Genomic DNA, 25,134 nt, shown 5'->3' with positions numbered 1-25,134 from the left:
AAAAAGAATAGCTAATTCAAAGAGAATGCAGTTTTAAAGTTTTTGTATGTACTTCTAAGTTGTTCATCATAAAACTATACTAATTGTACACTCCCATAATCATTTTATCAGATTGCTTATTTTAGGTGCTAGCTTTGAATATTAGTTAAAAGAAACAGTAACAACAAAACCAGTTTACATGTTTTCTTTGATGTGCAGATGCCAATTCACAATAAAGGGATGGGGCTAGGGAAGAGGTACTTTGGATTAGGTACTTTGAATTACACCCAGGGGAGTGAAAGGAGGGGAGGGAGTATGGGGGTAAGAATGATTGTAGAATGAATGGGACATTAACCTATGTGCATACATGATTACATGACCAGTGTAACTCCACATCATGTACAACCAGAAGAATGAGAAGTGATAACTCGGTTTATATATGATGTGTCAAAATGCATTCTACTATCACGTGTAACTAATTAGAACAACAACAAAACCCAATTTACCTTTTAGTGAGGTTAAATACTTTTGATGTGTTTATTGACTATGTTTGCTAGTCATTTTGGGGTTATTCATGTTCTTTATTTATCATCTTTTTAAATACAAACTTTAAGATCTTTTTACAAGTTACGTATTTTCGAAGATTTCCCATTTATTAATGATATATTTTTCATGTAGCTGTTTTAAAGTTTTATATAGATATATTTAAAAAAAATTTTGTAGTTATATATGGATAGAATGCTTTTATTTTATTTGTGGTGCTCTAAGGATCAAACCTAGTGCCTCACATGGGCTGGGCAAGCACTCTGCCACCGAACTACAGCCCCAGCCCTATAGAAATATTTTAAGTTTATTCTTTTTTGATTGTTACTTTGGTCAGTGTATTAGTCAATTTTCCATTATTATAATGAAGAACTGAGACTGGGTACTTAATACAGAAAAAGATAGTGTTTATTTAGCTAACAGTTTTGGAGGCTGAAGTCCAAACAGCATTTGCTAGCTCTGCAGAAGTCCTGTTGGCTGTGTTACATCACTGCAGATGGCATCACAGGGCAGCCTGTGTGAGGCGGGAGAGCATAAGGGCAGGGGCCAATAAGAACCTCCCACCAGGCTCCATCTCTTAAAGGACCCACCACCTCCCAACATCCAAACTTACACACAGGAACCTTTGGAGAACAAATTACATACAAACCATAAAAGACAGTATGCTTAGAAAGCACATCCCCCTATTTGTATGGTTCCTCTTCTATATATATAAAAATCTGACATATTGATTTTTTAAATGGTTAATAAGTTGTTCATATCCCATGATTTGAACAATTTCTCTTTTATTCACTAAAGTGTTTATTATGTACCAAATTCTCATACAATGATGTAATTTTCTTATTCCTTCTCTTTTAATCTTTTAAAAAGAATTAAACGTTTAATCTTTACTATACAAAAAATTAATGTAATTCCCAGTGGCTTGATTGGATGATGCAGAAGGATCACATGTTCAAAGCCAGCTTCAGCAACTTAGTGAGACCCTCAGCAACCGAGACCCTGTCTCAAAATAAAAGGATAAAAAGAGCTGGGAATGTAACTCAGTGGTTAAGTGTCCCTGGGTTTAATTCCCAGTACAAAAAAAAAAATAATAAATAAAAAAAATAAATAAAATAAAATATAAAGAAGAAGAAGAAAAAAAGAAAAGTACACTGTAAAACAAAAATAACCACTATAAAATGTTTACAGTTTATCTTTCCAGATATTCTGTAAGTATATACAATAATAGAAAAATGAAGAAATTGTCTAAGATGGTTTTGTAAGCTGTTTTTTTTTATTTAAAATATATGATGAATATCTTTCTGTGTCTGTGTTTATAAATATAAATCCAAAAGAGTTTTCAGTAACCACCTGGGCCCCATTATAAAGATGTACTTTCCTCAAAATATACACTTAAAAAAATAGAAGAAAATATAACATAATTTATAAGTATACACATGTTAAAAAGGGATGGGTACCAGATATTTTTTTCTCTAAAGTTTACTATTACCATATATTCTTCTCATGTAATTTGGAAAAATGACTAAAGAAGGACATTTTTAAACAGGCAAATATATAAAATATAAGCCATAATATCATATCATAGGAGCAACACATGTGATTAATAGTTTTAATCATTCTGCTGAGAGGCCTTAATCTGCAGGTTATCATTCATAAATACATTCTAATAACATGTACATAAGAGTGGATTAATGTACATTTTTATATTCTTTTAAGTTGCAAATAAGCAATTTCCATTTGAATATATATATATGTTTAAATTAATTATATTAATTATATTTGAAGGAAGTGAAACAAATCACAAAGTGCACTTTTTTTTTTTTTTTTGATACTGGGGATTGAATTCAGGGGCACTCAATCACTGAGCCACATGCCAGCCCTATTTTGTATTTTATTTATGAGCAGGAGCTCCCTAAGTTGCTAAGCATCTTGCCATTGCTGAGGCTGGCTTTGAACTCACGATGCTCCTTGTCTCAGCCTCCCAAGCCACTGGGATTACAGGTGTGTGTCACCGAACCTAGCATTCCATGTGAATATTTTTTAAACTTATGGTAAATTTCAAAGAGATGCTAAAATAGAAATAGCAAAGTGAACTTCCCTTTATCTGTTACCTGGCTTCAACAATTATCAATTTATGGCTAATTTTGTTTCTTTCCCCACCCAGTACATTACTACTTATTATTTTGAAGCACTTTCAGACATGTTATTTCATCCACAAATATTTTGGCTTGGCTTTTTAAAGGTAAGGACTTTCTTATTAAAAAACATAATTACAATACCATTTTCACCTATGGAATATTTTGATGTGTTTCATAGTAGGAAGGCTCATAATTATGGTCCAAAATGACTAAACATAAATTGTTGAGAGCCACAGCCGAAGGGGCCCCAGCAAACTTCCAGCTGCCAGCAAACTTCCAGCTGCCAGCTGATGATTGGCTCACAGCGGCCCCAGCAAACTTCTAGCTGCCAACTGATTGGCTCCTCTGCAGTGATGCTCATTGGGCTGTTTCCCTGCCCTTTCAGACCAGGAGCTGCTCATTGGGGGACTTTTTTTGGCTCTGCCAACTCGACCAAGCCAATCAGCCTCAAGAGCAGGAGGAGTGGGGGAGGTTGAGAGGCTTGTGGGAAGCCGGTGGTGGCAGTTGGGCTCTGAAGGTTTTTCCTGAGGAGCTGTGTGGTTTGGTGTGTGTGTTCTAAAAATAAAGTTCATTTCTTTTGACAAGTGGCTCCTGAATTGTGCCCAGCCAGACTGCAGCAATAAATTCATTCTGAAAACAGAAGATACTTTCCTAGGTATCAAACTAACCATCCACATAGTCTTAGGCACTACAAATGGAATGTCTTTATTTAATCATTTTATGATGGGAAATGATCTCAAAATTGTTTAGGAAAAGGACTCATTTAATGATCCATATGTTTTCTTCTAAAAGTTTGACTGCTTAAACCATGTGTGACATTGTGGAGATAAATTAGCTAATGACTGCATGCAATATTATGCTAAATTTAAACAGAAATAGTTGTAAATTCATAATATCAGTTTCTGGGAAGACAGAATTATGAGGTCTTTAAGCCCTCATTTTTTATTTTAAAAAGGTTTTTGTTTTTTTTTTTTAAAAATCTGATTCTTAAACCTGGTCATATACTTCCACATTTGATGCCACACAGGGTATGTTTGGACAATGGGAAGATTGACTTAATTTGACCCAACACTGAGAATCAAAGGACCATCTAAGGTAGAATTTTTAGGTGGGGTACTTGTTGGTCTTTATCACATGTAAGTGTATATAATCAACATAGGCTACAACATTCATTTTCATGTAATATTTATTTGATGTCTTACATGTTCACTTTTTCTGGGCTCTCTCAGTACAATTGTTCTTGCAATTTCCACAATAACCCCGTGGGAAGGATACACAAAGCCTCACAAGAGAAGTTATTGCCCAAGATCATCCATTTAATAAATGATGGAGCAGTGATTCAAACCCATATTTCTTTTCACCTATCATGGTGCCTATTAGCAGAAAGAGTAAATAGCCATCCAGTAAGGCGAGGGGCCAAGGAAGAATAGAAGTTCAGTGGATTTGACAAAGGGGAATGAAGGAAAGGGAGGAGGGATGGGAATAGGAAAGACAGTAGGATGAACGAGACATAATTTTCCTATGTTCATATATGAATACACCAACAATGAAACTCCACACGTACAACCACAAGAATGGGATCCTAGCTGGGTGTGGTGGCACAGCCTGTGATCCCAGTGGCTCCAGAGGCTGAGGCAGGAGCATTGTGAGTTCAAAGCCAGCCTCAGCAAAAGTGAAGTGCTAAGCAACTTAGTGAGACCCTGTCTCTAATAAATAAAATACAAAATAGGACTAGGGATGTGGTTCAGTGGTTGAGTGCCCCTGAGATCAATCCCCAGTACCCCCCAAAAAAAAAAAAAAAAAAAGAATGGGATCCTAATTAGAATAATTTAAATATACTCTACTGTCATGTACATCCAAAAAGATCAAATAAAAAATAGTTAGCTAAGAAAACAATCATTGTTTTAATTTTAAAATGCCCAAATGAAAATTGTGACAAAACACAATATACTATTGTTCAAAATTTGCCACCCAAAGCATCCCATTTGCTAAAATTTTTAGTAAATGCAACTATTACCTGATGATTAATCCACATATTGCTTCTGTCACTCTTCTCTCCTGGTTTCCAGTGAGAAATTCTGCTCCATTTTCACCTGAATATCTTCGTGGTATATGAAACTAAATATATCTGAATCTCTTTGATCATTTTATGATGGGAAATGATCTCAAAATTGTTTAGGAAAAGGACTCATTTAATGATCCATATGTTTTCTTCTAAAAGTTTGACTGCTTAAACCATGTGTGACATTGTGGAGATAAATTAGCTAATGACTGCATGCAATATTATGCTAAATTTAAACAGAAATAGTTATAAATTCATAATATCAGTTTCTGGGAAGACAGAAGTGAAGTGAAGTGATCTCAATCTTAAATTTCTCTTACTGTACCTATCTCTAATAAAAGCATGAGTATTTTCTTAGTGAACTAGACCCAGAATCTTGCTGCCATTTATTTTTATTTTTATTTCTTCTCATATTATCAGGTACTAGATTTTGTGGTCCAACCTACATCACCCTACCACCTACAACATTTTATAACCATTTTATCCTAGTCATTTCTACTGCTATCACCTTAACATTGTTTTTTTCCAAAAAATAAGTCAGTTAATTTTAATGACTTTTTGAAATAAATAGAGCATATAAATGGTAAAAACTTTTAAAAGTAGGATATTTAATGAAAGCAAGACTTCTATCACTGCCTTCTAGTTCATCAGTTCCTTCCAGAGAAATAATCAGTATCTTATGTATTCTTCTGGATAAACCTATGACATATATCATCTATAGACTTATCTGTTTCCCACCACAAATGATGGCATTGTATATCTGTATTTTATACTGACTTTTGATTTGATAAATCTTAGAAATCATTTCAGATCAGTACATACAATAGAAACGACAGCTCTCATTATTGAGTGCTCACTGGGAGCCAAGAATGGTTCTAAGCACTTTTCAAAATTATCTCTTATCATCTTTGTAGTGATCTGTGAGGAATGTAGGTACAGTTACTACTTCCATTCAGGATCTGAGAAAATGGAGGTTTACAGGTGCTTTATGAGCTTCACAAGGTCCACAAGTACCAGGGTTGAGTTAGGGCACAAATGCATTAAAAAATGACCAACTCACTGCCTCTTCCACCCATCACCTCTTCATTTCAGAGGCAGCAGCCATCTCTGTGGAACTCTTCAACTGTCCAACTCACTCCCTGAGCAAGTATGGTCTCCTGTTCTTACCCTCCTATTGGTTAAGAATCCTTCCAACATCTTTCCCCTACCCCAACCCCTCCCCTTCCTTCCATACCCTCTGCCCAATCCAAAGTTCCTCCATTCTTCCCTTCCCGCCCCATGCCCCTTTTACTTATCAGAGAAAACATTTGGCCTTTGGTTTTTTGGAATTGGCTTACCTTACTTAGGATGATGTTCTTCAAGTCTACCCATTTACCTGTAAAATAAATACAAAATTAATTAATTTTTAAAAAGTATATCAAATATCTAATAAAAATTCCCATTTTTTTAAAAAAAAAGAATCCTTTCCGGCATTTATTTCTAGACTTTCGTGAGTTCTAGCTTCTGGGAACTTGCTGTTAGCTGTAGTAAGGGGATCAAGTTACTTACCTGTGTCTCTTTAAGGTCCCTTTCATGATGCTTGTCACTTAGCAGTGGGCTTAGCAAAGTGTCTTGTTTTTCCTTGTTACATTGTAGTCTCTCTGGTCAGAAAAATAAGGAGCTCCCTTAAATTGCAATTCCTTTTTACCCAGAGTGGTGTTAGATGGAAGCAGTATTTATGAAGATAAGGATTTTAGAAAAAGAATAATGTTCAGGCTGAACAAAATGTTTTGACTAACTGGTGGACTGTACCTACGCATCTTTTGAAGTAAGAATCATAGCTGAAGATCGTATCTAACAATAACCAATATTTGGAGAGTTTATCTCCTCCTTCCTTTCTCTCTCTCTCTCCTTTTTTTGTTTTTGGTGATGCTGTGGAATGCACCTAGGGCTTCATGCATGCTAGGTAAGCACTCCACCACTGAGCTACAACTCCAACCCTAGCATTTTCTTTCTTTATTTTTTATTATAATAGTACTTAAGTAGTTCATGGAAATTTATATGCACACAGGTTTATCCTTTTTTTTGGCAGTACTGGGGATTGAACAAGGGTCTTGCACATTGTTAGACAAGCACTGTACTTCTGAATTATATCTCCAGCCATGTGTTTATGATATGAATAGTATGTACCTACTATCCAACTTACAAGCCTGCATATCACTGATACCATTGCAGTTATTTGCCTCTCCCCAGTCTCATTGCCTGCTTTCTCAAGGGTATCCACTGTGTTAGTCAGCTTTTCATCACTGTAAAAAATCCTGCGTTAATCAACTTATAAAGAAAAAAAGTTTGTTTGGGCTTTCAGTTTTGCAGATGTCAGTTCATGAACAATTGGTCCTGTTGTTTTGGGCCTGTGGTGCACATCATGGTGACAGTGCATGGTGGAGCACATCAACTCAACTCATGCCTGAGAAGCCAAAAAGAGGAAGGACAGAAGCAGCTGAGCGCCCCTCCATCCCCTTCAAGGGCACACCCACCATGACCAGAAGACTTCCCATTAGGCTCCCTCTTAAAGGGTCCACCACCTTCCAATAGTGCCATGCTGTGGACCAAGCTTTTATACCATATGGACATTTTGGGGGCTTTTAAGATCAAAGCTAAGCCAGACACAATAGTGCATGCCTGTAATTCCAGCAATTTGGGAGGCTGAGGCAGGAGGATCACAAGTTCAAGGCTAGTCTGAGCAACTTAATGAGACTCAGCAACTTAGCGAGACCCTGTCTCAAAGTAAAAAAACAAACAAACAAACAAACAAACTTGGGGATGTAAAGTAGCTCAGTGGTAGAGCACTCAATCCCCAGTATAATGGGAGGGGGTTAAAAAATATCCAAGCTATATATTACTATTCTGAATTATTATTTCCTTACTTTTTACAAATTAAGGTTTTACCAAATATCTGTGTATCTTAATCAATACATTGCTTAGTTTTGCTTGTTTTCTTAACATTTATTTGATTATTATTTTTGTCAAACTATCCCAGAAGATGGAATGGTTATAAATTCTTTCTTTATTTGACCTAGTTATATGTGAATGTATGTCAGACTTTGGGTGAAAGCAGAGTTTGGGAGGAATATCTATATCTGGTTAAGTAGTCTGTACATCTATAACCAGTCTATATATCTATAATAAATGGAGGCCAGAAGCTTACAGAGAAAATGAGACTAATGCTGTCATTTAGTTGCGCTGATGATACCTGGTTTGTTGATATGTTGTAAGTTGGGTAAATATCAATTATAAATAACCAGCTCAGGCACACACATGCCATATTTATCTCATGGTTCGTGCTTTATAAATAGCATTGACATTGTAACTACTGATGGTGTTTATGACACTAATGGCTCTACTAGGTAATGATTACGTGTGTGGACTCTGAGACACATTTCCTAGGTCTGAGTCAGTGCTCCATAATTTGATTGCTGCTTGCCTTTGAGCCTTGAATTCTTTGTGAGTAAATGGGAATGATAATTGTACCTACCTGGTAGGGTCACAGGCAGTAACTTTTAGCTATGATTATGAATGTTGCAGATGTCATCTGACATAAGAGTGTAAGTAAATGTGACATGAAGCATATAATCTAGTCCAAAGAAATGGTGTTAGACTAAGCTGGTTTCTTTTTGCTTGGTTACCGGACCTCAGGAAAGACACTTCAGCTTTTGGAGCTTTAGTTTCTTCCTCTGTAAAATGATATTTACTGTATGTGTTTATTGTGAAGATAAGAATATCTGAGTGCCTGTTTGGAGGGTGATATACAGTACATGGTCAGCAATAATACTGTTATTGGTCTTAGGGTTCATGGGTTTGCTTAATAGCTCAGTGATATACCTGGGTCCTCAGTATTAAAAGTTAACACTGAGCTGCTGTTTGCTTTAAATAGGACTCAGAATTTTAATATGATTCTAGGGGGTTGGATCAATCTGGAACTAAAACGTTGGTTGATTAACATTTGGAGTAGTTATTATAAATGCAGTCTAAGCCTCTGCAACTGTTTTATATGGTATTTTTCCTTAGTAAGAACAAAATTTGTAATAGACTATCTTTTATAGAGCAGTTATAGATCATGAGCAAAATTGAATGGAAAGTACAGAGTGTTCCCTATACCACACCAGCACAGCTTCCCTCCTATGGACATTCTCCACCAGAGTGATACAAAGTGGTGCATTTGTTACAATCAATGCACCAACACTGAAACATCATTATTGCCCAAGGTCCACACTTTGCATCTGGGCTCACTTTTGGTTGTACAGTCAGTGGATTAGGACAAATGTATAATGGCACATATACACCACTATAGAATGACACAGAATAGTTTCACTGCTTAAACATCCTCTGTGTTCCAACTATTCATCCCTCCTTCCCTTTCAACCCTTGGCAGCCACTGATCCTTTTACCGTCTCTTGTAGTTTTGCCTTTTCTGTGTTAAAAGACAAAATTATGACAACAAATTTAAAGGTTCAGTGAGGTTTTATTCACAATTTATGAACCAGAACCACCTCCATTCTCTAAAAAGGAATGAGACCTCCCACTCATTGGCGGAACAGTAGGAGGTTTTAAGATGGCAACAGGCAAACAGATAATAGAAAAAAAACCATGTTGGGTTCCTTTTCTTTTAAGAGTTAAAGCAGAGAGGACTTCTTTATTACGCTAAATTCCATGAACTGGAATACCCTGTTTTTAGAAAAACCTGGTCTGTTTGGGGATCTACGTGCTTCCTTAAAGTTTGTGTTTGATTATATGGCATTTCACATGAGTGATGCCATTTTGGTCTGGTCTGGTCTGGTCTGGTCTGTTGGGGCCTAGGGCAGGAGCTCAGTTCCAGACAGATTTTTGTTGAAAAATGTCATGTATTTGCAATTATACAGTATGAAGATTTCTCAGATTGGGTTCTCTCAAGTCAGAGAAACATTTTAACCTGTAAATTCCGTTTGTATATGAAAAAATGTACCTAGAAAGATTGCCCTCTTGAACTGAACATGCAGCTTCCTCCTAGGACCTGGAAGACAGGATGGGGACTTGAGGTTTGACAGCCAGATGGCCAGCCAGCCCCGGGCCTGTTGTGTTGAGGTGTTGTGGCAGAGTTGCTCTCACACTTTACTTCTCATGATATTTTTAACTGTATTGGACTAAGTCCACAATGTAGAGTTATAAATAGGGGTCTGGTAGAGACACTTGGCTAAGTTAACAATTAAGTGCCTCTTCAAACCTGTGTCCTTAAATATTTGTTCCATGTTTATTCATTGGAGAGGCTGAGTCCTGTGTGTGGGGTGAGAAGGAAAAGAGGCAAGTTAATTGGGCCTGACACACACCTTTTAACAGAATAAAACCTTAACATTAACCAGAACTTAAAAATCAATTTGATAGCCAGGTGCGGTGGCATTCGGGGGCGCCGAGGCAGGAGGATCTCAAGTTCAAAGCCAGGCTCAGCAACTTAGTGAGGTCCTAAGCAACTTAGTGAGACCCTATCTCAAAATAAATAAATAAATAAATAAATAAATAAATAAATAAATAGGTTCAATGGTTGAGTGCCCCTGGATTTAATCCCTGCTACTAAAAAAAAAAAAAAATCAGTTTGATAATTACCAGTTGTTATTGAATCTCGTTATTTACTCTCTCTCCTGTAGGTTATAGAAACATTTCTTCCATTTAGGAGTAGTTTGTGGCTGACTGCTCCTATCTTGATCTTGATACACACATACTCAGTGATGCTCTAGTGCCTCTGACAGATTGGTGTCCAGGACAGCTGTCAGCTGGCCACTGCTACCCTAACCAGGTCATTTAGCTCTTACCTTTGTGGAACCTAGACAAAGTTGGTTTTTCCTCCATCTGGAGTTGTATTCCCTAAGTTAATAACCCCTGACCCTGTCCGTGATGACGGGAGGAGTCCCTCTGTGCCCACACAGCTTTCTTCTCTGCAGCCACGGTGATGTTCACAGACAAACTGAAAAGCTTCACTTACTACTGTCTGTTCTGCTGTCTGCCTGGGAGCCCTTTTATGAAAGGTCAAAGGTGGAAAATGGGTAGGGAAAGAATGATATGGAGATTATTAAAGGGAGGACTTGGGGCCAGATAAACTGAATCAAGATATGTGAACACTTAGGAGGCTAGTCTTGGGCAAGGGATGGCCAGTGTTTTCAGTAAAGTGCTGGATAATAAACATTTTTTACTTTTGAGGCCATATGGTCTCTGACACCTCTACTTGGCTCTGCCACTGCAGCATGAAACAATCGTATATAATATGTAAAGGCACAGGCATGTCTGAGTGCCAATGAAACTTTCATATATGGACATATTCTTAGCTTGCTGGCCACACAAAACAGGCGGGGAGCTGCATTTGGCTGGTGGGTAGCAGTTTGCATATCTGATCAAGGATAATATAGGAAACCTTCTGTTTGTAAGTTAAACTATCTGTATGTGTGCTGTGTGTTCTCTATAGACATCATTTGTGTGCCACTTAGTAAAGTTAATGAAAAAATTAACTTTGGAAATAATAAAGGAATCCAAAGAATGGGAGTTTTACTGACCTTTGGGCAGTAGAAGAGAAGTGTGCCCCCTGGAGGCCAGCGAGGTAGTGGCAGCAACAAGCAAAATGAGAACTAAAAGGCCTTGAGAGTGCTGGCTATTGTCAAAACTGTCTTTCAGTCTCTACCAATACTTTAGAGGTTTTGTCAGATTTTAACAAGTGCTACCAATCTTAGTCTCCCCACGTTCTTTGATAATTAAACCATATTATTTATATCTCAGAGCGTTTCCATTTTCAGGTGTTTTGTTGGAATTTTTTTCTTCCACATTTTTCATTGTTAACCATCTGACCTTTTTGTGCTCTTAGGCCAAGAGCTCATTAATTTTTAGGTGATCAATAACTGTTGTTAGAAATTTGTTTTATTGATTTATTTTTATATACTTAGCTGTCTACAATAATTTTTATCTTTTGTCAACAGGATCCTTACTATGGATTTAATGACCTTAACTACAGATGGATTTCCTTGGATAACTGGATTTATAGCAAGGAATTTAAAATTCCTTTTGATAGCAGGTACATACACAATAGTTATTTGTACATATACTATAGTTATTATTTGAGCTTTCTTTTACCTTTGCTTAAGTTGTATATCAGAGAATTAAGTCAGATTAAAGCCTTTTACTATAATAAGAGTGAATGTGTGATTAATGTTTTGTGTTTGCCACTGATCATTAATCATGAAATCATGTTTTATGGAATCATTTGTCCAATGATTATAATGAAGTCACTTAGACCTCGTCAGTTCTCCTATGTAAATTTCCTCTTCTCCACCCTCTCCCCAGTAACCAATAAGTGTATGTATGCATTTTATAGCATTGTTAAATAGAATCAGAGATACTTGATTTGTTCTGTGTGGTGCTGACCAGCTACTGAGACTAAGACCTTGGATTTATGCCATGTTATGAAGCCATGAAGAGAACTACAGTTACTATTTTCAGTAATGCTCTGTGTTATTATAAGCATATATTTCTATATAAAGAAGAATGTAATTTAAGTATATACACCACCATTATTATTAAATTTTAAAAATTTTCTGTCCCCTTTATATGAAACTTTTTGGTAATTATTTTCTAGTCTCTTAAAAAACTAATTCAAAACTTAGTATCATGCTTAGTATCATGGAGTTACTAGGCTCCAGGCTTTTATTTTCAAATGACTTATAACACCTCCCGAGCAGTCTTATTTCACTTTGAGCTTTACATATCCAAAATTCAACCAACTGATATTCCCTCTTAAAAAATTTTTTTATGTCCTAATGGCTTTGTTATTTCTCTTAATGAAGCATAATTTTCCAGTCTTCAGTGCCTAAGTTGTTTCTGGCTCTACTACATAGTAGGATAGATTGGAAGTTTTTGTTTCCTGTGTATTTGGCTTGAATACTAGCCAGCTTTCATACTCCTTAAGTTCAGAGCATGTTCCTGCGAGGCTTAGCATAGTACTGGGCACATAGCATTCACTTAGAGATACAAATTAGTAGCTAATACATTCTCTTAGGTAGTGTCAGTGAATGTAATAGTTTGCGAAAATGTTTTGTGTCTATTATTTAACTTGATTCTCGTAAGAACTTTGTGAAGTAACTGAAAGAAAAAACGATGCAGTTGGAAATTATAAGTTGTGCTGGATTTTATGGTGATTTATAGATATATTATAGATAATGATGAACTGGATTACTCAAAAAATAGCAACAAATATTAAACAAAAAATAGCAATAAATATTAAACAAATATTCCTGATACTTCTGTTGAAAATTACTGTTTAAGAATGTACATTTTCTGTGAAATATTTCTTTAGTTCTTAATTACAAAAAGACTTTTGTAAGTTAATGTTTATGCATCTTGCTTTCAAAATGTTTTCTTTTCCTAGCAAATGGCAAATGATAAATTTGATATTTGAGGGAGTTGATACAGTTTCAGAAATCCTGTTGAATAACGTCACTATTGGGAAAACTGACAACATGTTCACCAAATACGTAAGTACATAATGATATCAGGTTAAAAAAAATTCATGTGTGTTTGTGTTGTTTTGTAGATAGAGAATGGCAAGTGCATAACTGGCCATGAGACAAATGTAAGCTTTTTGCAACAAGGAGTAAGTTACTGTATTTCTCAGTTGCCCCATTTGTATAGTCATGAAAACACTATAGATCATGGGGATTTAATAAGCAAATTATGAGATGATTGGAAAGTTCTTGGTATCTAGGAAGTGTGGGACAGTGCTATTCTCTTCTCTGTTGTCCAGTGAGCCAGAGTTGCACGGGAGATGACAACTGACAAATTATTTTTAAAAGAAAATGTTTTCTTTCTGGAATAGAGTAAGAGATTGTATCCTGATCTCCTTTTCCTTTCAAGGGTAGGCATTTCAAATATATATATATAACTATGACTTAGAAATACATGCTGTGCATTCCAGAGAGTTGGGTTGTCGTGATGTGTCTAGGAATCCTTGGCAGTTCAAGGCTACGTGCAAATAGCTAGAGCAGACATTCCAGGACTAAAGATACTTTCTGTTCTATTTCCCTGGACCATCATCTGTCAGTAAAAATAGAAGGAGAAACCTAGAAATCTGTGTTTGGGTGGGGGAATATGCTTAGTTATAATTAAAAGTGGGTAACTAAGTTCTGCTGTTTTGGAGAGCTGCTTTTCATCGGCAGGCTAACTCTAGATTGAATATTTTATACATTTTTCATCTATCCTACCTTTATCTAAAATTTTACATACAAGAATTCTTGTACATCATGGGGTTGTCTGTTCTTCCCCTTTAATACAGATCTTTGATATTACCAATGTGATCAGAGACGTGAACTCCATTGAGCTGCGTTTCCAGTCAGCAGTGTTGTACGCCACAAAACAGAGCAAAGCTTACACCAGCCGTGAGGTGCCTCCCAGCTGCCCTCCTCGTGTGCAGAAGGGTGAATGCCATGTCAACTTTATTCGAAAGGTAATGATCTGTTCAAGGGATGGGTTTTTAGCTCTGAGGGTGGGGTGTGCCCACTTATGAAATGCTGCTTGCTTGAAACTCCAGTGGCCTTTCAAAAGTTAAAAGTCTCTTTCCTGACCCTATGGTGGGTCTTGAAAATTTGAAATAAGAAAGAGTATCTGGATTTTCATGGGGAATCTTTATCTTCCCAGGTTTTCTTCCTGACCACGTCAGAACTTAGGGAACACCAGATAAAGAAGAAAATGATGAGACTGATAGTGTAACTTTAAAAATTATTTTTTAAAATTTGGATTTGTCAGACTTTTCACCAAATATGAAAATTTATTAGTGATTCTGGGGACTGGTAACCTTCAGCAAATATAATATATATTTTAAAAATATATGTAGTATGTATGCTGACATGTTCTCATATTTTACTACTAGTTTCTCATAAAATCTAATAAAAAGATAACAAAAGCCACCAAAGTAATTATTTTTGAGTTTTCTTCCAGTTTAGAGGACTTGAATTTTGTTTATTTATTTTAAATTTTTTATTTGTTTTGATTAGTTATACATGACAGTAAAATGCATTTATGCACTTTGATATATCATACATAGATGGGATGTGATTTCTCATTTTTTTGAGTGTAACATGTTGCAGAATCATATTGGTCATGCAGTCACATATACATATACAATAATGATGTCTATTTCATTCTACCATCTTTCCTATCCCCACATCTGCTCCCCTTCCCTCCCATCACTTCCTTCTACCTAATCTAAGGTAAAGCTATTCTTCTCTAGTGCCCCCCCTTATTGTGAATTAGCTTCTGCATATTAGAGAAGTCATTCAGCCTTTGGTTTTGTGGGATTGGTGTATTTTGCTTAGCATGATATTTTCCAACTCCAACAATTTATTGGCAAATAATTTTACTCTTCTTTAAAGCTGAGTAATAGTCCATTGAGTATTTTCTTTATCCATTCATCTATTGAGGGACACCTAGGTTGGTTCCACAGTCTAGCTATTGTAAATTGAGCTGCTATAAACATTGATGTGGCTGCATCACGATAGTATGCTGAGTTTAAATCCTTTGGGTGTAAACCAGGAAGTCGGGTAGCTGGGTCAAATGGTGGTTCCATTCTCGGTTTTCTGAGGAATCTCCATACTGCTTTCCGTAGTGGTTGCATCAATGTGCAGTCCCATCAGCAATGTATGAGTGTACCTTTTAACCACATCCTCACCAACATTTATTGTTGCCTCTATTCTTGATGATTGCCATTCTGACAGGAGTGAGATGAAATCTAAGAGTAGTTTTGATTTCCATTTCTCTAATTGCTAGAGATGTTGAACACTTTTTCATATATTGGTTGACCAGTTGTATTTCTTCTTCTTTGAAGTATCTGTTCAGTTGCTTAGCCCATTTATTGATTGGGTTATTTGTTTTATGGGTGTAAGTTTTTTGAGTTCTTTATATATCCTAGAGATTAATGCTTTATCAGAGATGCATGTGGTGAAGATTTCTCGAAATCTGTAGGCTCTCTTTTAACATTATTAATTGTTTCCTTTGCTGAGAAGAAGCTTTTAAATTTGAATCCATCCCATTTATTAATTCTTGATTTTACTTCTTGTGCTTTAGGAGTCTTGTTAAGGAAGTCAGATCCTAGGCTGACATAGTATAAATTTGGGCCTATTTTTTCTTCTATTAGGTGCAGGGTCTCCATTCTAGTGCCTGAGTCATTGATCCACTTTGAGTTGATTTTTGTGCAGGGTGAGAGATAGAGGTTTAATTTCATTTTGCTACATATGGATTTCCAGTTTTGCCAGCACTATTTGTTGAATAGGCTATCTTTTCTCCAGTAAATATTTTTGGCATCCTTGTCTAGTATGAGATAACCGTATTTATGTGGGTTTGTCTCTGCATCCTCTGTTCTGTACAATTGATATACAAGTCTATCTTGGTGCCAATACCATGCCATTTTTGTTATTATTGCTCTGTAGTATGCTTTAAGTTCCATATAGTGATGCCACCTGCTTCACTCTTCTTGCTAAGGATTGCTTTAGCTATTCTAAGTTTCTTATTTTTCCAGATGAATTTCATTACTGCTTTTTCTATTTCTATGAGGAATGTCAATGGGACTTTGATTGGAATTGCATTAAATCTGTATAGTGCTTTTGATAGTATGGTCATTTTGACAATATTAATTCTGCCTATCCAAGAATAAGGGAGATCTTTCCATCTTCTAAGGTCTTCTTTAATTTCTTTCTTTAGTGTTCTGTAGTTTTTGTCGTAGATGTCTTTCACCTTTCATTAAGTTGATTCCCAAGGTTTTTTTCTTTTCTTTTCTTTTTTTTTTTGAGGCTATTGTAAATGGTGTAGTTTTCCTCATTTCCCTTTCAGAGGATTTGTCACTGATATACAGAAATGCCTTTGATTCATGGCTGTTGATTTCATATCCTGCTACTTTGCTGAATTAATTTATTAGTTCTAGAAGTTTTCTGTAGAGTGTTTTGGGTCTTATAGATATAGAATCATATTGTCAGTAAACAGTGCTAATTTGAGTTCTTCTTTTCCTATCTGTATCTCTTTAATTTCTTTCATCTCTCTAATTGCTCTGGCTAGTATTAAATAGAAGTGGTGAATAAGTACTAGTCTTGTTCCCATTTTTAGAGGGAATGCTTTCAAATTTTTCTCCATTTAGAATGATGTTGGCCTGGGGCTTAGCATAGATAGCTTTTACAATGTTGAGATATGTTCCTGCTATCCCTAGTTTTTCTAGTGTTTTGAACATGAAGGGGTACTGTATTTTGTTGAATGCTTTTCTGCATCTATTGAGATGATCATATGGTTCTTAGCTTTAAGTCTGTTGATATGATGAATTATATTTATTGATTTCCATATATTTAACCAACCTTGCACCCCTGGGAGGGTGTGCTATCTTTTTTATATGTTTTTGTATTTGATCTGCCAGAATTTTATTGAGAATTTTTGCATCTATGTTCACTAGAGATATTGGTCTGAGGTTTTCTTTCTTTGATAATTCTTTGCCTGGTTTTGGAATCAGGGTGATATTGGCCTCATGGAGTGAGTTTGGAAGTGCCCCCTCTTTTTCTATTTCACGAATTAATTTGAAGAGTATTGGTATTAGTTCTTCTTTAAAGGTCTTGTAGAACTCAGCTGTGTATTCATCCGGTCCTGGGCTTTTCTTGTTTGGTAGGCTTCTGATAGTGTCTTCTATTTCGTCACTTGAAATTGATCTGTTTAAATTGAGTATATCATTCTGATTCAGTTTGGGCACATCCCATGCTTATAGAAATTTGTTGATGCTTTTGATATTTTCTATTTTATTGGAGTACAAATTTTCAAAATAACTTCTAATTATCTTCTGCATTTCTGTAGTGTCTGTTGTGATATTTCCGTTTTCATTATGTATTTTAGTAATTTGAGTTTTCTCTCTCCTTCTCTTTGTTAGCATGGCTAATGATTTATCAATTTTATTTATATTTTCAAAGAACCAACTTTTAGTTTTGTCAATTTTTGCTATTGTTTCTTTTGTTTCAATTTCATTGATTTCAGCTCTGATATTAATTATTTCCTGTCTTCTGCTTTGGGGATTGATTTGTTCTTCTTTTTCTAGGGCTTTAAGATGTGGTATTAGGTCATTTTTTTGGTTGACTTTTTTATTCTTTTAATGAATGCACTCAATGCAATAAACTTTCCTTTTATTACTGCTTTCATAGTGTCACAGAGACTTTGATACATTGTATCAATGTTCTCATTTACCTCTAAGAATTTTTTTATTTCATCCTTAATTTCTTCTATTATCCATTCATCATTCAGTTGTGTATTATTTAGTCTCCATTTGTTACAGTAGCTTCTATTTTTTATTTTGTCATTGATTTCTAATTTCATTCCATTTTGGTCTGATAGAACGCAAGGTATTATCTCTGTTTTTTTGTATTTACTAAGAATTGCTTTGTGGCATAAGATATGGCCTATTTTAGAGAAGGAGTTCTGTGCTGCTGAGAATAAACTGTATTCATTCATTGATGGATGAAATATTCTATATATGTCTGTTAAATCTAAATTATTGCTTCCATTATTTAGTTCTATAGTTTCCTTATTTAGTTTTTCTTTCTTTTTTTAATTAATTTTTTATATGTTTTAATTAGTTATACATGAGAGTAGAATGCACTTATATACTTTGATATACATAGATGGGATATAATTTCTCATTTTTCTGAGTATACATATTGTAGAATCATATTGGTCATACAGTTACATATATACATAAAGTAATAGTGTCTGTTTCATTCTACTATCTTTCTTATCCCCACATCCCCTGCCTTCCCATCCTTTTACTTCTCTCTACCTAATCTAAGGTAACACTATTCTTTTTTGTTTTGCATTACAATTCTTTTTTTAAAAATTGATTTTATTATTTTTTTAAAATACACAACAACAGTGGAATGCATTACAATCCTTATTACACATATAGAGCACAATTTTTCGTATCTCTGTATATAAAGTATGTTCACATCTACTTATGCCATTATACATGTACTTTTTTTTGCATTACAATTCTTAATACACATATATACCATAATTTTTGTTTTTGTTTGGAAGATCTGTCTAGTAGTCAGAGCGGTATGTTAAAGTCACCCAGTATTATTGTTCTATTTGACTCTTGAAATTGAGAAGGTATTTTTTTTTTATGTATATAGATGCTCCTTTGTTTGGGGCATAAGTATTTATGATTGTTATATCCTGCTTATATATACTTCCCTTAAGAAGTATGAAATGTCTTTCTTTATAACTTCTGATTAACTTTGGTTTAAAGTCTACTTTATCTGAAATGAGAATGGAAACCCCTTCTTGTTTACACAATCCATGTGAGTGATAAGTTTTTTCCCATCCTTTGATCTTCAGCCTGTGGATGTCTTTGCCCATGAGGTGAGTCTCTTGAATCAGCATATTGTTGGGTTTTGCTTTTTAATCCAATCTGCCAGTCTGTATCTTTTTTTAAAAAAATTTTTTTAAAGAGAGAGAGAGAATTTTTTAATATTTATTTTTTAGTTATCAGCGGACACAACATCTTTGTCTGTATGTGGTGCTGAGGATCGAACCCGGGCCGCACGCATGCCAGGCGAGCGCGCTACTGCTTGAGCCACATCCCCAGCCCCAGTCTGTGTCTTTTGATTGATGAGTTTAGGCCATGAATATTCAAGGTTATTATTGAGATGTGATTTGTGTTCCCTGTCTTTTGATTTATTTCTGGTTTTTGATTTGTCTTAGTTTCTCATTTGGTTGAATGTCCCTTTAGTGTCAGTCCTCCCTTTGCTGGTTTTCACTTTTTTTTCACTTCATCCTCATGGAATATTTTTTTTGAGAATGTTCTGTAATATAGACTTTCTAATTGTGAATTCTTTTAATTTTGTTTATCATGGAAGGTTTTAAATTCATCTTCAAATCTGAAACTTAATTTTGCTGGATATAAAATTCTTGGTTGGCATCCGTTTTCTTTCAGAGCTTGAAATATATTATTCCAGGACCTCCTAGCTTTGAAGCTCTGGGTTGAGAAATCAGTTGAGATCCAAATTGGTTTCACCCTATACATAATTTGATTTTTTTTCTCTCACAGCCTTTAAGATTTTATCTTTATTCTCTGTGTTAGTCATTTTTATTATAATGTATCTTGGTGTGGGTCTGCTGTAATTTTGTACATTTGGGGTCTTGTATGCCTCTTGTATTTGATTTTCCATTCCATTCTTCAGGTTTGGGAAATTTCTGCTATTATATCATTGAAAAGACTGTACAGTTTATATCTCTGCTCCTTCATCTATTCTGATAACTCTTAAATTTGGTCTTTTCATGTTATCCCATAATTCTTGGATGTTATGTTTTTGGTTTCTTACCATCTTCTCTGTATGTTCAACTTTACTTTCAAGATTATATATTTTGACTTCATTGTATGAGGTTCTGTCTTCCAAGTGGTCTAGTCTTTTGGTGATGCTTTCTATTGAATTTATAATTGGTTACTGATTCTTTCATTTTGAGGATTTCTACTTTTTTTTTTAATGATCTCTAACTCTTTATTGAAGTGGTCTTTCACTTCCTAGATATTTTTTCTTTGACTTCATTCCTTATACTGTCCTTTACTTCACGTGTCAATTTAACTATGTACAATCTGAACTCCTTCTTGGACATTTCTTCTATTGTGTTATCAGTGGCTTCTGTTGTTAAGCATCTTGGTTTGTTTGGGGCATTTTGTTCCCTTGTTTTTTTTTCATTTTGTTAGTGTGTTTTCCCATCTGAAAGTATGGATCTAAGGCAGGATAAATTCTACCCTGCAGACCCATAGTGCCCCTGAAGGTTTTCAGTGCTTCGCCTTTACTGGTGAGACCAATATCAACAGCACCCAGCATACACACTATATACCCTTAAACCTAATAGCTCCCACTAAGGCATCTACTGGTTTCTCAAATTAAACCAAAATGGAGTTCAATAACTATCTATAGTACAAACAGAATATTTGTTAAAATGATTTACAGTTTCAAGTGGTGGATGAGAGAACAGAGGTAGTGTAGTATGCAATATTTGCAAGGGAGGAAGAGAGAATTTAGAAGTAAAAATTCATAGGAAGAGTGGAAGGGGAGCCAACAGAGATTGACTGCTGGTTGGAGAAAAGTTGAAAAGAAAATCCAAGAAAATAGACAAGAGAGAGGAAGAATACAAACAAAGAGAAAAAAATCAAAGAAATAAGAATACAACAAAAATGCAAAACACCATTCATATATCATTGTCCTCCACACACTGATGCATAAAAAATATCCTGTTCCAAATATGGTAGAGAGATTAGTGAATCAAAAAATAAAATAAAATAAATCTTGCTGCAAAGTCAAACTGTCTCTGTCAGTGTTCAACAGTTTCTCCACCCTCTCTCTCTATGTCTCCTGGGATCACCAAACCCAGATCAGCCCTCACAATCCCAGTCACTATTCCACCAATCTGAACTTCAGATACCTCAGGCTTGGCCACGCTGCAGTCCCAAGATCTCAATGCTGTTCCTACTTGCAGAGAGACCACCAGGGATACATTCATGCAAAGGAGCAACCCTGAGATATAGCAACAAGACAGGGCCACTCAGCAGGAAGACCTCAGGCTCCTCCAAACCTGCGGGCACCCCCCATAGTGGACCTGCAGGTCCTAGCTGGAGTCCCCAGGCAGAGGCTCTTGTGGTGGTAAACCTGCTGGCACCTGGGCCCCAGGTCCTAGCTGATGTTCCAAAATGGGTGCAGCTATATGCAACCAAACCTGGAGTCTCCCCCGAAGGAGTGCTCTAGGCCATGGTAGCAGCAGTAGTGGCAGTGGTTGTTGGCAGCAGGCAGCAGGTCAGCAGTAGTTGTGGCTGCAGAGGCTGTAGCAGTGGCTGCAGGGGCTGCAGGGGCAGCTGCAATTGCAGCTGTGGGGGCAGCCTCAACAGGCGATCTTAGGGGGTCAGCAGCGATGTCGGCTTCAGTTGCATCCAGGGCAATGGTCTCTTCTGTGGCAGCAGCACCCAGAAAGAAGACCTCCAGGCAACCTCAGGCTGGTAGCAGCGGAATCAGAAGCAGCAGCAATGGCAGTAGTAGGGATTGAACTGGGGATTTATTTATTGGGAACTGGGGATTGAACTCAGGGGCACTCGACCACTGAGCCACATCCTCAGCCCTATTTTGTATTTTATGTAGAGACAGGGTCTCACTGAGTTGCTTAGCCCCTCACTTTTGCTGAGGCTGGCTTTGAACTCACCATCCTCCTGTCTCAGCCTCCTGAGCTGCTGGGATTATAGGTGTGTGCCACCACATCTGATGAGGACTTGAACTGATACTAGTGCATGATTGCATTAGGAGTCTAGGTGACACTGGGTTTTTAAGAGGAAAAGCTTAACTTTCCTTCACCCATTGTTGGACCACTTTCTCCATACCAACACAAATCCCCTCTCATCTTTGCTTTCCCCATTTGCCCAGTTTAGACGATGTCCTCCATCTTTCCCATCATTTAGACAGTAGAAAAGACAGAGGTGTCAAACTCCTACTAGTGTTTGAGGCCATCCTCTTTGTTGCCTGCTTGCATCCTGGCTGTTTTTTCTATGTATCTATTCACGTTCTGCTTCTCTTAAAAGTTATATTATTCAAATGTCTTTCTGTTATAGACACTTCTCTAATTTCATACCTTCTCTAGGCTACCTCATTTACTTTCATTTATTTAGTACCCAATTGACTTACAACATAAAAATTAAAACAACAACAACAACAACTAGCCAATGGACTTGGCAGTAACTCCCAAGTAACTATCCTTGGCTCCATGTCTCTTCAATTCCAGACCTTATACTCAAGTTCTGTTTATCACTGTCATTTGCCTGATTCACCGGGACTTTAAAACTTAGTATGTTCAGCACAGCATTTGTGATCTAAATCCTTTTTCTTGTGTTTCTTGTTTTTACTGAATGGGATACTACCTGCAATAGTTGCTCAAGCCACAAATTCAAGAGTTATTCTGGTACCTCCCTCTCTCTTTATTTCCTCTTCCAACCAACCCGTGACTAAATCCTTTTGATGATGTGAATGGAACTTCTTCAATAGCTCTTCAATCTACGCATGCTCCATTTCTACTACTAGGTCTTGAATTCAGTTATTTCTTACATGAAATACTGCCCTGGTTGCCTAACTGATGTACCTGCATTCTCACTTGCCTTCTTCTGACTGGTTGTTCACAGAGTAGCTAGAATGGTCTTTTCAGACAAAAATGATCACGATACTCCTCTTCTTAAAACTTGTCCACGGGTCTCATTGTCTTTAGGCTGAAGTCCATACTTAGCTCTATGTGACCTGAGCCAACTTCTCTAGTTTTTTCCCCACCAATTCCCATTGTTGTCTCTTTGTTGAATGTTCAAGATCCTGGGTTCCATCCCCAGCACCATGAAAATAAATAAATAAATAAATAATAAAAAAGATTATTTAAAAAATAGAAATAGGAAAAATTCTTCTTGAAAAGGTTTTATTAAGAGAAGCATTTTGTACTTTTGATTTGGTACCTTTATAATTTTATACTATGGAAATTGAGTGTCATAATGGGAGAGACAGATAGCCAAGCTGATAAGATTGAATGAGATGTTTGCCTTGGCCTCCTGTGTCAGTGTCTAAAATTTGAACTGATTGCTTTAGGGCTCTGGGTTCAGAAACAAAGACTTCTAAATTCACACTCAATAACTAAGAACAGAGTAGGGACGAAGAGCATGAGAAGAAGATTAACATTAAACAGGGATGAGAGGTGGGAGGGAAAGGGAGAGACAAGGGAAATTGCATGGAAATGGAAAGGAGACCCTCAGGGTTATACAAAATTACACACAAGAGGAAGTGAGGGGAAAGGGGAAAATAATACAAGGGGGAGAAATGAATTACAGTAGAGGGGGTAGAGAGAGAAGAGGGGAGGGNGTTACTTATTCTTTATTGTTATCACACTTAATACAGTGGCTATGTTCAGAGATCTTTTGAAGGCATTTATAAAAGGTAACTATTGTGTTGCCTCAATGTAATATCCTTTGAAGAATAAACTCTTTGTAGTTGGATTTTATGTTCTTAGAAACATTTCTGCTAAATAAATTTAGCAGTTAAAATTATGAGCAGAACACTGTGGCACACACCTGTAATCCCAATGACTCAAGAGGCTGAGGCAGGAGGACTGTGAGTTCAGAGCCAGCCTAAGCAACTTAGCAAGGCACTTAACAACTCAACAAGACCCTGTCTCTAAATAAAGTATAAAAAAGGGCGGGGCGGGGTATGGCTCAGTGGTTAAGCACCATTGGGTTCAATCCCCTGCACCAAACAATAACAACAACAATAAAAAAACCCAAAACAAAAAATTATGTTGCATAGGTTGATATATTGATTATTGTAATAGTTATATATTCTGTCAGCAAATTACACCAAAATTTTTATCTTAAAACATTTGTTATCACAGTTTATGTCCACTAGGAACCTGACCCTGGGGTGGCTGTCTGCTTCTGGTTTAAGGTCTCTGCCAAGGTTGTAGTCAAGCTGCCACCCAGTTGGGCTGCAGGCGTCTCAAGCCTTAATGAGGGCTAGGCTCATCATGGTTATTGGTAGGCCTCCCAGGACTCACATGGGTCTCCCCACAGAGCTGTTTCTGGATGTGGCCGCTGGCTTTTTCCTTGGCCAAAAGAGCTAAGCAAGAGGCTCAGTTTTTTATAACCCAATTTTGAAAATAGTATCACCTCTGCTATATTCTTTTGGTTGGAATTGTTTTTTGAGATTCAATACATAGTCAAGAGAAGGGATTATACAAGTGTATAAACATCAGAAGAGGAAAATTGTGGGTTGCTGCAGAGAAACTTATGTGTCTACTTGCAAGCATGCACACACACACATTGTTGTGGACTGAATAGTGCCCCCAAATTTACATGTGGAATTTCTAACCCCTAGTACCTCAGAATATAATTGTATTTGGAGAGAAAAAAATTTTTTTAAGTATATATATTTTATTTATTTATTTTATGTGGTGCTGAGGATCAAACCAAGTGCCTCACAAATGCAAGGCAAGCACTCTACCACTGAGCTATAACCCCAGCCCTGAAGATAAAACTTTTAAAGAGATGATTAAGTTAAAATGAAGTGGCTAGAGTGGGCCCTAATCTGACTAGTGTTGTGAGAAGAGGAAATTTGGACAACAGAGAGAGGTCACCAGGGATGCTTGAGCATAGAAAAAGACTATGTGAGGATACATCAAGAAGGTGGTTATTGTCTCTCATAGTGTCCCATGCCAGAGCAAACTGTAGCCCTGAACCATTGCCTGGCCTCTGCCTTAGGCTGCTGGCAATGAAGAGGGTTGCACAGTGCAAAAAAGAACAGAAAAGAAGACAAAAAAAAAAAAAAAAAAAAA

At 36.5% G+C, this 25,134-nt stretch overlaps 1 protein-coding gene and 1 pseudogene across 3 annotated transcripts in view; both read left to right on the top strand.

The window, feature by feature from the left end:
• Manba (mannosidase beta) overlaps window positions 1-25,134 on the top strand; it is a 99,918-nt gene that overhangs the window by 4,142 nt on the left and 70,642 nt on the right. For all 3 annotated transcript variants that reach the window (XM_048813668.1, XM_015484604.2, XM_048813669.1), the window contains exons 2-4: window positions 11,697-11,791; window positions 13,142-13,247; window positions 14,045-14,215. In XM_048813668.1, coding sequence (XP_048669625.1) covers window positions 11,697-11,791; window positions 13,142-13,247; window positions 14,045-14,215 — 372 coding nt within the window. The remainder of the gene's footprint in view (window positions 1-11,696; window positions 11,792-13,141; window positions 13,248-14,044; window positions 14,216-25,134) is intronic.
• LOC125619882 lies at window positions 24,950-25,090 on the top strand (annotated as a pseudogene).

This window comes from Marmota marmota, unplaced genomic scaffold (genome assembly GCF_001458135.2).
Source record: "Marmota marmota marmota unplaced genomic scaffold, marMar, whole genome shotgun sequence".
NCBI classification, from domain to species: domain Eukaryota; kingdom Metazoa; phylum Chordata; class Mammalia; order Rodentia; family Sciuridae; genus Marmota; species Marmota marmota.
This window is presented reverse-complemented; position numbering and strand designations above follow the sequence as displayed.